We start from the raw sequence: 12,480 nt of genomic DNA, 5'->3' as shown, positions 1-12,480 counted from the left end.
TTAATGTCTTTACTTTGTCTAGTTAGGTTTTGTGTAGCCTGCCTCCACTTTCTGAGAGTCGATGTTACAGGATAGCCCACTACCTCTGGCTCAGAGGCATTGAAGATTTTCTTGGATCATTAAGTCTAACTTATAATGCCTGAAATCACAAGGAAAGCTTACTCTATCCACCAATATTTTGGGGGTACTATGCTTTTTCTTTCTTCCAGTATCAACCAACTTTTATTTTATATACTTATTTTATTGCTGTGTATCTGTTTTTATGCACCTGTGAATCCAGATGCCACGGTTCACCAGAAGAAAGACTAAGTCACAGGCAGTTGTGAGTCATCTGATGGAGGTGCTGGGAACAGAACTCATGCCCTCATGTAAGAGAAGTTCAGTCTTGACTGCTGAGCCATCTCTCCAGATCCCTGTTTCTTAGTCATTCTTTACAAGATTTGCTAAAACAATTTCAAAAAGATTTATTTAGCAGGGAGTTGGTGGCACACACCTTTAATCACAGGACTGGGAAGGCAGAGGCAGGTGGATCTCTGTGAGTACGAGTCCAGCCTGCTCTACAGAGCAAGTTTGAGGACAGGCTCCAAAGCAATACAGAGAATCCCTGGTCTTGAAAAACAAACACACAAACAAACAAAACAAAACAAAAAGCCAATCTGGGCCACATAGTAGGACTATCTTATTGGGATTGACATGTAAAACAACCTTGTTTCAAATTTAAATAAAAAAAGAGATTTGTTTAATATTTATAGTGCCCTGAGGTAGTGAGCTGGAACTTGAATTCAGGCCTTTTGGAAGAACAACCAATGCTCTTAACCCTGGAGCCTTTTCTCTAGCCCAAGAAAAGCTTTTTTATTCATCCCAGAGCACACTAATTGTGGTGGTTTCAATGAAAATGGCCCCCGTAGGAGCTTAGGGGAGGGACATATTAGGAGGTGTGGCCATGCTGGAATACTTGTGGCTTTGTTGGAGGAAGTGTGCCCCTGAGAGTGGGTTTTAAGACCTCAGATGCTCAAACCAGGCCCCGGGTCTCACTGTCTCTTGCTGCCTTCCATGTAGAGCTCTCAGCTGCCTCTCCAGCACCATGTGCGCCTGCATGCTGCTGTGCTTTCCGCCATGACAATGATGGATAAACCTCCAAACGGTAAGCCAGCCCTAATTACATGTTTCCTTATGAGAGGTACCCTGGTCATGGTTTCTCTTCCAGCCGTATGAACCAAGATACTGTTATTCTTTGCTTCTCCTCCTTTTCATCATCTTTGTTACTTTTCTGTAGCTGTGAAAAGAAACCATGACTAAGACAACTTATATAAGAAAGGGCTTTGGGGGGGGGGGCTTACCGTTTCAGAGGGTTACAGTCTGTAGTGGCTTCAATGAGTGGTCCCCGTAGCCTTATTTATTTGAATACTTAGTGCCCTGTTGGTGGAACTGTCTGGGAAGAATTAGGAGGTTGATCTTGTTGAAGAAGGTGACATCAAGTGTGTTTTCCAAAAGTACATCCTGTTCCCAGCTGCCTGACTGCCTGCCTGCTTGCCTGCCTGCCTGCCTGCCTGCCTGCCTGTCTTCCTGCCTGCCTGCCTGCCTGCCTGCCTGCCTGTCTGCCTGCCTGCCTGCCTGCCTGCCTGCCTGCCTGCCTGTCTTCCTGCCTGCCTGCCTGCCTGCCTGCCTGGTGCTACGCTCCCCACCATGACAGTCATGGACTATAAGAAGGTCATTCATTTGGCTAACTCTGTGAACATAGGAGGCAAAGGCTATTCATCTATCCATCATCTACCTATCTAAATGGATGGAAGGTCTGATGAGATAGCAATGGAGGCAGGAGAATCATCCGGAAGGCAGACAGCCGTCTGTAGTCAGAACTCCTGTAGACCCAAAACTTAAGTGTCTGGGATGAGAAAGAAAACAATTAGAGGGTAGTATTTTTCCCATTGTAGCTATAGCATTCAACAATCCTCTCCAGACCTAGAAGACATGGCTCTCCAATAGCTATCAGCAACAAGCTGCTTTGATTTTTTTTTCTTTTGTTATTTCATCAACAGGGGGGTATGGTAATATACACCTATAATTCAAGCACTTAGGAAGACCAAAAGTTCAAGGCCATTCACGGTCGGCACAGACTATAGAGGATCCTATCTCAAAACCAAAACAGCAAGACCCTATTTCTGCCCATGCTTGGCAGCAGGAGATAGATGCCTAGAATGTTTCAATGTCATATCTCAGATTCCATCTTCGTAGTCAGGGAGTAAGACTCAGGGCTACTCAAGGCTAAGGATAAAATTGATTAGGTCATCACACTCTACCAAAATCTATTTTGAAGTTTTCTAATTACTTTAGAAACATAGTAGGCTTGGAATTCTATTTAATGTCTCTTATTTAAGCTAACTAGGACATGTATACTATATACACAAATAAGGTATGTCCTTACCTGCAGCCATCTATTTTAACAGAAGGGCATAAACATTTTTTTAAAGCACAAACTGCAATAAGATACACAAAATGTTAGGCAGTGGTGGCACAAACCTTTGACCCCAGCACTGGGGAGGCAGAGGCAGTCGGATCTCTGGTCTGCTGTCACTGGCCCCTGGGGTTTTTCTTACGGCAGCGACATTTTCCTTCATATTCAAGAAAGGGATGGTATGATGGAATTCTTCTTGCTGCCAGATCGTAAATCTTTCCCTTTATCCAGCTGAGGGCTCCAATGTAGGAAGACAGAACTATTCATATCAAAGTACTGACAGAGATGGAAACGGTCCCCAGCCCGCCTGATGCACTCCATGAATTCCTCACCCGGCAACAATGTTCCCAATTGTCTTGCTTCATTCACAGTTCACTGAGCCAAACCTGTCAGAGCCAACCAGCAGCTGCACAAACTCGTTTTCTTAGAAATAAACGGAAGAGAGAAGGAAAGCTGTGGCCAGCGATAGACTCAGCCCACCGAGGGGCTACTCTCAAGGCTCCCGGACCTGAGTTCAATCCTGGGGTACCACATAGTGGAAAGCCGGAAGGAACTCCCACAAACTGCCCTCTAACTCCCTACACGTGACGACCTACACATATATACAAAACAAACAAAAAAATGCAGTTTAAAATTTTTCCATAAGAGCCTGTTGTGGTGGTCAAAATTAATCTCAGCACCTCGGAGACTGAGGCCAGGCCAGCCAGGGCTACAGAGTTAGACCCTCCCTCAAACGAGACAATGTATTTTTTAAAAGGAAAGGAAAAGGGGTGGGATGGAGTTAGTAAATGGTTCCTTATCAAGGTAACTTTTTATGGAGTGTGTGAACATAGTCAATATTTCCATGAAAGCATATGTACTTTTGATTTGAACATAAGCCTACTTAAGAACCTTCTTTGCATGATAAATCCTTATATACGTATTTATTTCCTCTCTATGACAACCGGGGGAGTTAAACCTGAAGGCAAGAGGGTCTGACCCAGTCAGAGGCTGGCCCTGGACTCAGATCAGAACAAGCTTCACTTGGAAAAAGCTCGGCTTCTTTCCTCTAAGTTGCTACAGTGGAGAGTGCAAAGTCCACTGCCAGATCTCACTTTAAATCTCCAGAGTTAAAGTGTAAGCCAGGCAGGATAGGATGGTGCAGACCTGCATTCCCCTAGCCAGGCGGAGACAGAGGGACCAGAAGTTCAAGGTTAGCCTCCTGCTACTTAGCAAACGCAAGACCAGCCAGGGATACAAGAAAACCTTTCTGAATACAAACAAGAAATCTCAGTCTCGAAAAAAAATACTATTAGAATTATTTTTTAAGGCGAAAAGTTAGACATAACTGCCAGCCTAAGGTCGGGTGGGGACTGGAGAGGATTCCAAGGTCACGTGGCCTTGGAGGGTCTCAAGTTCCTCCGCCGCCAGGAGTCTGCGCCTCTAGATGTAATCCTTCCCAGAGCCGCGAGGTGGTGCGCGAGGCAGCGCTAAGGTTGTGGCCCCGCAGAGGAAGGTGAGGGGACCCTAAAAGGGGACAGTCATTAGAAGGAGTTATTTACCCTTCCCCTGTCCACTTTCACGGCCAGTACCCCAGCTGGATTCAGCAACAGCCCCAACTCTTCAGCGGCCCAGGCTGCCTCTCAAGACCTTCCCATCACCTCACAGAGGTACGAAGCTCTGGGGACTCTGAGGATACTGTGGCTTACGCATCTCTTACAGGCTCTACTCTGCACACCTGTCTGCCGAGGCCGGGCCACACTGGAGGTTAAATCCTCTCAACAGCCTGGTCACCAGCTCAGTCCTCGGCCTTTCACACGCGGGGGGGGCAGTATTGCCGATCTCCCCTCCCCCGTTGCCATGCATATAATGAGATCTCCCCCGAAATGTGCTCCAAGGACACCACCCTCCGTCCCCGATTGCAGTCTGTCCTGGGACTGGGCGACTATTTCGAAGCTCTTCGAATGCCGCCTGAACTGAAGCGCCCTGCTAAACAACGCAAAGAATGAAAGAAGGGAGACGCAGACGGACAGACGGACGGACGGAGAGAGACTATGAATGAACGTGACTGGGTTATACCGGCTACCGCCAGCCCCCCTCCCGATTTCGGGTGCCCTGCCTTGCCGGGGCGGACCTCCAAGCCGGGTGGAGCTGGCCAAGTGCCCGAGGGGCGGAGTCCTCTGAGCGGCCGGGCTGCGGGCGGAGCTGCGCGCCAGGTGACTTCGGATTTCCGTGTTCACGTGGATCGGGGCAGGTGGCGCGGGGCGGGTGGGAGAGGAAGGGGAACGAAACCCGGCGCTGCCCTGTGCGAAGGCGGCTGGCTCCGCGGGCCACCACGAGGAGGGGGCGGGCGCGCCGGGCCGGGCCGGGGCGGGGCGGACACGCCCTCTCGCGGGCGCGGGCCGCCCAGAGGGATCGGTGCCGGGTGCCCGCGCCGCGCGCCGGGCCGCGGACGAGGCTGCCCCAGGCGGGCAGCGGTGGCGCGGGGACGGCTCGGGAGCCCGATCCTGGGAGCCTGGAGCCCGGCAGGGCCATGGGGGCCGGGGCCGGTGGGCCGGGCGTCCTGGCGGCGCTGCTGTTCGCGGTGTGCGCCCCGCTCCGGCTGCAGGCGGAGGAGCTGGGTGAGTGGCCGCGGGCGCCGGGACTCTGGGAGGGCGATGGGCCTCCGGGGAGCCTGCGGCTGGGCGGGCGGTCTCCGCCAGGCCGGGGATCGGCTGAAGTCAGCGGGTGCATTCCCGATCGCTCCCCAGAAACGCCTTCCTTCCCCCCACAAACGAGCGCGGCAGCTTGGCGCCTGTTTCCCGGCTGCCTGCGCAGTGTCCCCCGCCCGGCTGCTTAGTTTCCAGACTTCCAGACTGGCGGCGGGGGCGAGGGGCCTGGCTCCGGCTGAGCGCCCCGCCGGCTCCCGGTCTCTGCCTGCCGTGGGGTGCTTCTGCGGGGCTGGCCGAGAGCAGGCTGCAGACGGGGCCACAGCCTTACGCGTGTGCGGCTGGCGACCCGACTTGGAACTTGTGGTTCGGGTCCCAAGACTGTATTTGAGGGAGCCAACTCCCGGCCCAGGCTGCTTTTCCTCGGTAGCTGATCTTTGGCTTCCAGCGCCACCGAATTTGCCCTCAGTCTACCGGATTAAAGCAGGAATCTGGGTTCCCAGCCCTACGTGGCTCTCCTTCGTTAATCTGCATACTTCTCCTTTGATAGGAAGGTCCAGCTTTCTGCCGTTTTTTTTTTTTTTGTTTGTTTGTTTGTTTGTTTTGGGGGTTTTTATTTCTCCTTCTTTCTTGTTTCTTTCAGTTTTTGTTTCTCTCCTCTCCTGTCTTTTCTCCTCTGTAACCGGAGTTAGTTAATGGCAGCGAATTTATGCAGAATACTTGGACACCACTCCCCACCCCACCCCCGCCGCCCCCGCTAGGCTTTCTGGTGAGACAGGAATCGAAGCTAAACCCTTCGCTGGATTTTTTTCATTGAAAAAAATGTATTCGTTCACCCAGACATTCAGCACGTTGATAGTATTACAAACACAAAACAAAAATGTAAAGTTATTTTGTTTAGTTACTGTAGCACAATCCAACGTGTGCTAAATTTGCAATATATAAGGTATTATGAATGCTTTATAAACATACTATTTATTTATTTATTTATTTATTTATTTATTTATTATTCTTAGTTCTGGGGACCCCTGTGCAAGGCAAGTCCTTCACCAACGGAACTATATTTCACCCCTTGAATGCTTTAAATCTTGAAAACACTTCTTCAAGCCATTTTGAAAATGTACCGTTTTACATTTACTTCTTTAAAGATTTATTATTGTGTGTACTCGTGTTTATGTTGGGATATATGCATGTGAGTGCAGATGCCAGTGAAGCCAGAGGTGTCTGATCTCTTGGATCTTCAATTGCAGGCAGATGTGAACCCCGAGTGTGGGCGCTGGGGACCAAGCTTGGCTATGCTGCGAGAGCAGTGTGTCCTCAAAACCGCCGAGATATCTCTGCAGCCCCATCTTTTAAATTTCTGATTAATTTATTGTTATCATTATTTGCTGTTTTGGGACAAGACTGTATTTTGTACCTCAGGCTGGCCTGAAGCCCACTATGTATCTTAGACTACTCTTGAATTCATTCATGACAATGCTTCTAAAGCCGCCCTAGTGCTGGACGACAGGCACAAGCCACTGTACGGTTTTGGCTTTTGCTTACTTCTTTTTTAGAATTTTACTTTGTTGTACATTACGTCTATGAATGTGGGTGTGTACATATGAATGTAGGGACCCTCTGAGGGCAGAGGCCAGGGATCCTCCAGTGGCTGGAGTTGTGATCACTTGATCTGGGTGCTAGGAACCCAACTTGGGTCCTCTGGAAGAGCTATATGGTCTCTTAACTGCTGTAGCTCATTCATTTATTTCTGTTTTCCTTTCTTACGTTTTGTTTGTTTGTTTGAGAGTGGGTCTTTTGTAAACTCACTGTTTAACCTGAATCCTGATCCTCAGCCTCCAGAGCTAGGTGAGAAGGCATTTTTTAACTTTTTGTACATCTGTGATGAAGCATGTCCTCCACATGAAGATGCTTACCTGGGTTATGTGAGCACTTTAAAAGTACAGTTGTTCAGATTCTTACCCCGCTTCCAACTTTAGACCTTGTTGCCATTGACTGATGGAAGGAGATGCTGTCATCAGGGTTATCATGGAACATCCTCTGTATTCAGGTTTTTAAAATAAATGAGTACTATGGAGGCCTTGAGGTTTGCTTGTCTCCTGAGGTACTTTGCAAACAGGCAGGAGAGGATTGCCTCCAATTGAAGGCTAGCCTGGATTACATAGTGAATATCAGGCCAGCCAGGGCTGCACTGCAAGACTCTGTCAAAATAATGACTATATGTGGGTATTTACACACAAAAGGTAAAGTCAGGGCTGCATTTCAAGACTCTGTCAATGAATAAGTAAATAAACAGATAAGCAAATAAACATACACAGATAAATGAATTAGTGAATGAATGTGGGTATTCACACACAAAAGGTAAAACTTAGGTTCGGGATATTTACTTAGCAGGATCTAGGAATAATATTGATGAGTACTGTTTTTTAGGTTTTTTATTATTATTTTTTTAATTGTCTGTGTACTTGATGCACACATGTGTGAAGATAAAAAGACAATTTGCAGGAGTCCTTCCAGCATGTATATTCCAGGGATCAAACTCAGGTCCTCAGGCTTAGCAGCAAGGACCTTCACATGTCACCAGCCCTGTTTTTTTGTTTTTTGTTTTTTGTTTTTTGTTTTGAGGCAAGATCTCACTCTGCATCCCAGAATGTCCTGGAGTTCACTATGTAGCCCAGTCTGGCCTCAGATCTTCCGTTCCTAACCCGGCTGCTCCTGGCTCCCTGTTGCTAAGATTGCATCCTTCGCCATCGCTTCTGGCATCTATGAGTTCTAATGTTCTCACATTTGTGGTCTTCCAGACTACTTGGTGGAAGGAACAGTTTGCAAGTGTTCATAAATGTAACCAACCATGCTGACTTTAGGTCTAGAGATTTGCTCCAGGCTCTTGATTTATGGGGTCGTAGTGTCAGGAATGAAATCAGTGCTGTCAATGCTTAACATTAGCTTACTAGCCTGTCTTTGTTGAGAACGTACTATTTTGAATTGAAACTTTTGTTCATTCAGTGTGGGTCTTCCTTCCAGGTTGGAAGCTTTGCAGCTACAGTCCCCTGATTTTATTTATTTGTTCTGCTTTTTGTTGTTGTTTTTTGAGACAGGGTTTTTTGGTAGCTTTGGAGACTGTCCTGGAACTTGCTCTGTAGACCAGGCTGGCCTCGAACTCACAGAGATCCATCTGCCTCTGCCTCCTGAGTGCTGGGACTCAAGACATGCGCCACCAACGCCTGGCTTAAAATGACAAGTATTCTTGACCTGGCAGAAGCAACCTTTGTTTCCATCTCATCAGAGGTAGCAGAGGCCAATAAGAGTTGACTTTTTTTCCATACAAAGAAAAAAAAATTATAATAAAGTCATTTGCTTGTTTTGTTTCGGGACACAGGGTCTGGTTGTGTGGCTCAGGCTTGGCTTCAGAGCTTAGGCTGGCCTCAGACTTCTGCTTCAGACTCCCATGTGCTAGCACTACAGGCATGAGCCACCGCACCATGTTCCCACCTGTATTATTTATGATGCTAGACAATGGTATTATCTAAGTTTCTGTGTTAGGGTCTGGGGGCCTCATATGGCTACAGTGATTCCTTTGTGTGGCTGCTGTTTGCCTTTCTGGAACTTTTATTCCGTTTCTTAAAACCCAACTTTTCCCAGTGTGCTTGCCCATCAACTCTTAACATGATTTTCTACTTTATAGTAATATGACATATAGCTTGCCCAAATGTATGGATTTTGTTTGTGCCAATCTGTATACTTGGGTTTGGTCCTTATTTCTGTTTTTAAGGTAGTCTCTTATTGTTGTTTGTTTGTTGTAGTCCACTGAGTTAATGAGGGTTGCTGGCATAAGCATGGGCGTGTGGTTTCCTGGAGATGGATAATTTACCAGCACCTACTGAAGAAAAATGACTTCTTTTCCCAGCAACCCCCCTGCCAATGGTTCCTCAGCTAGGGTTGGAGCCTCTCTCTGTGCTGCCCATTACTTTACTGTCCTCTTCTGCAGGACAGCCACAGCTGCTGTGTGCTCATGTGCAGAAGACCCTACCCCACATACCCCATCCTCCGGCTCTTACATTCTTTCCAAAATGCCCTTGGTTGTGATGGAATCTGAAATCCTAATTCTCTTTTCACCAAAACATGCGCCTGTGGAGAGTACAGATTTCCTCCTGGCGGTTTAAATGTGACAAAACTGAAAAGGAGCACTTGATTCTTTGGAGATCAACTCCTGGATGCTTACACATTGCTTTAGAAACCACTTCCCGGGGCTGGAGACATGGCTCAGTGGTTAAGATCACTGGTTGCTCCTTTAGAGGTCCTGAGTTCAATTCCCAGCACCCGTATGACACCTCACAACTGTCTGTAACTCGAGTTCCAGGGGGTCTGACACCCTCCCACACACATGCAGACAAATCACCAATGCACATACAATAAATAAATACATCTTAAAAAAAGGAAACCCACTTCTCAATTCTTGGTTTATTGTGCTAGGAGGTCTAATCTTCATCATTAATTTCTATTTGGGTAAACATGTGACCTGCTGGTATTTGATGTTTTAGGTAAGTGGCTTTTTCTGGCATCTTCTGCGTCTTCATGCAGACCTCCCTGGATCTTACCTGTCCAGGGGACTGTGAGGCTTAGTCAGCTTTGCAGGCTAAGTCCCCTTCTCTGTCATCCTTGCTGAGAGCTTCAGATACTCAATGACTATTTCTGAGTTGAGCCGAATATTCTTGTGTTTCACAGAACTTTCAAACCATTTCTTAGTGGTTTGTTCCTGAGAGAGTACTATAGGTCATAATGAAATTCTTTATATAGGTACACTGGCTGCTTCTGTTGTAATTTAAGGAAAGAGAGCTCTAGAGAAAGATGCCATGGTTTTGCTGTTGTTGTTGTTTGTTTGTTTGTTTTAATTAGGGAAAGGGATCATAAAATGGGGAAAGCAGAGGGAGGAGACCAATCTCCAGTGACAGGAGCAGAAGGGGAGAGGAGAGGGGGAGAGAGAGAAAGGGAGTGATGGAGGGGAGGTGGGCTGAGCCCTTTTAAAAGGGAACGTAGTGAATGTGCTCAGGTGGTGCTCTAGTGGCTGCAGCTGAGGGCGTATCCTGTCAGAACCCCAAGGAGAGGCCAGTACAGATGCCTGGATACTTAACTTCCACTCACTTAATTGTGTTTCCCAAGCCCAGCTCTCTTGCCACGCTTCAGTATGTAAGGTTACCTTCCCCATGCAAGCACAGTATGGGGAAGAGGGCACCAGATCTCATTATAGATGGTTGTGAGCCGTCATGTGGTTGCTGGGAATTGAACTCAGGACCTCTAGAAGAGCAACCTGTGTTCGTAACCCCTGAGCCCTATCCAGACCACCTCCCTACCCCCGAGGCTGGTCTTGAACTCTCTTTTTAGGGAAAGATGACCATAAACTGCTGATCACCCTATCTCTATCTTGCAAGTACTGGGATTAGAGGCATGCACAACCAAGGCTGTTTTTTGTTATTGTTGTGTTATGTAGATTGTTGCTTTTTTGTTTTGTTTTGTGTTGACACAATGTCTGTAAGCCCTGGCTTGACTGTGACTCCCTATGTAGGGATTACAGGCATGTGCCACCACACTCGGGCTTTAAATGTTTTTAAGATGCATAGGGAAATGAATTAATTGTAGATGTTTTTAATCATGTTAAGGTAGGAACAACAACAACTTAAGAGAAGCACATCTTGTAGTGGTTTGGACTACTTTTCTGTCTACCTTTTAAAGCTTTAATTCAGATAGTGTGAGTCCTTGCTGGAGGAATTGGTTGCTTTGTCTACATCTAAGGTAATGCATATGACCTGCCAGACATGGCATTCTGCACACAGGTAGGGCGTGGTGCTCATCAGCTGACTTGCTCTTGTTACTGTCTATACCCTTCGTTAACTTGGCAGTTAATCAAACTTTCTCATTCTTCCTCTCTTGCTGGCTCTAATTCGTTCCTGTTCTGCTCCTCTACTCAAGCCTGTCCAGGTTCACCAGTTGACTTTCTTTCTGCTTTTCCAAGATGTCAGCTCTCTTTTACCTCAGAGCCTTTGCATGTGCCATTTGTTCTATCCACAGGGCTCACACCCACCTGTTCAGGCGCTCCCATCTCAGTGAACTTTCTCAACCGTTTGAAGCCCTCCCCCATCTGCAGAGCTCCATGCTTCCCCCTTCTGTCTTCTTTAGAGCAGCTGCCCTCTTCCAGTAGGATGTACTGTGTGTGTGTGTGTGTGTGTGTGTGTGTGTGTGTGTGTGTGTATGTGTGTGTGTTTTCTCTTTCCTCCTACTGGACTGTATCTTGAACAGTATCCGATACATGCTCTGCAGGGCTGTGTGCTCACTGGGGATGGGATGGGAAGGCGGTGGAAGCACACGCCCACTCTCTTGCTAAGGCCCAGGTCTCACTGGTTGAAAATCAAAACAGATTGTGTGCCCCAGTTATTAGTTGTTGTCTTAGAGTATGGACTTACTGGAACTCAGGCTGGCGAGATGGCTCAGCCAGTATTGGCTTGCCAGCAGCCCTGACAACCTGAGTTTAATCCTTGGGACCCACATGACTCTTCCAGGTTGTTCGCAGGCTTCCACATTTGCAAGGAGGCAAACATGCCCGCCCTCCCCATGTGCACACACATAAGTGAGTGTGAAAATGCATCTTGCTCCAGTATGAGACGCCTGGCACCGAGGATGAAAGGATAAATCTCGCCAGAAAGCGGGAAGATTTTTAAAATTAGACTATGAAGTGATCTGCGTTGGAAGACTCCATGTTGTTGCCACCTTCTATTCTTCATATACATTTTAAAAAATATATAGTTGCTTCTTTTGTGTGACAGGGGACACTTACTTGATGGGAAGAAAAAGAAAACCGTGAGGTTTTCTTACTCAGTCGAGGAATGAAGTTGAACCTGGGAGCCCAGGTACCCTGACTCCAGAACCAAGCCTGCCTTGTGGTTTTTGTTTATTTTGTGTGTGGGGGGGGGTGGAGTGGGGAGGGGTTGGGGAGGAGGGGTTGTTGGGGGATGGACGGCCTGGAGGAATCTCCCAGATCCATGAATCCAAGCCTGATTATTTTTAGCACTGGTACCTGGTACAGAGTTTGGCAGATAACGGTTTCGGATGACTATTTCCTGAGTCAGTGCCTGGCTGGGGATGCTCCTCTGCCTCAGCTGAGGTCTGGGAGAAAGAGGTCAAGTTTTCAAGGGTATTTTCAGTAGCATCTGTATATAGGGCTGTGCAGCCTTAGGAAACACTGTTGTGTGCCAGCTCTCTATCACTTCAACAGAAAATGAGAGAGAATGAACTTAAAAGAGGAAGGTATGCTGAGGCTCGAGGTTAGGTTTCAGCCTACAGTTAGTCCATCGGCCGTTGCTAGGCTGGGAGGAAGACGGAGCTTGGGAGCATGTGATAGCATAG

At 47.5% G+C, this 12,480-nt stretch overlaps 1 protein-coding gene across 1 annotated transcript in view; it reads left to right on the top strand.

The window, feature by feature from the left end:
- Nucleotides 1–4,831: 4,831 nt before the first annotated feature.
- Dcbld1 (discoidin, CUB and LCCL domain containing 1) overlaps nt 4,832–12,480 on the top strand; it is a 64,851-nt gene continuing 57,202 nt past the window's right edge. The window contains exon 1 of the mRNA XM_051175524.1: nt 4,832–5,055. Coding sequence (XP_051031481.1) covers nt 4,968–5,055 — 88 coding nt within the window. The 5' untranslated portion in view covers nt 4,832–4,967. The remainder of the gene's footprint in view (nt 5,056–12,480) is intronic.

The sequence above is a fragment of the Phodopus roborovskii genome, unplaced genomic scaffold, assembly GCF_943737965.1.
Source record: "Phodopus roborovskii unplaced genomic scaffold, PHOROB, whole genome shotgun sequence".
NCBI classification, from domain to species: Eukaryota; Metazoa; Chordata; class Mammalia; order Rodentia; family Cricetidae; genus Phodopus; species Phodopus roborovskii.
This window is presented reverse-complemented; position numbering and strand designations above follow the sequence as displayed.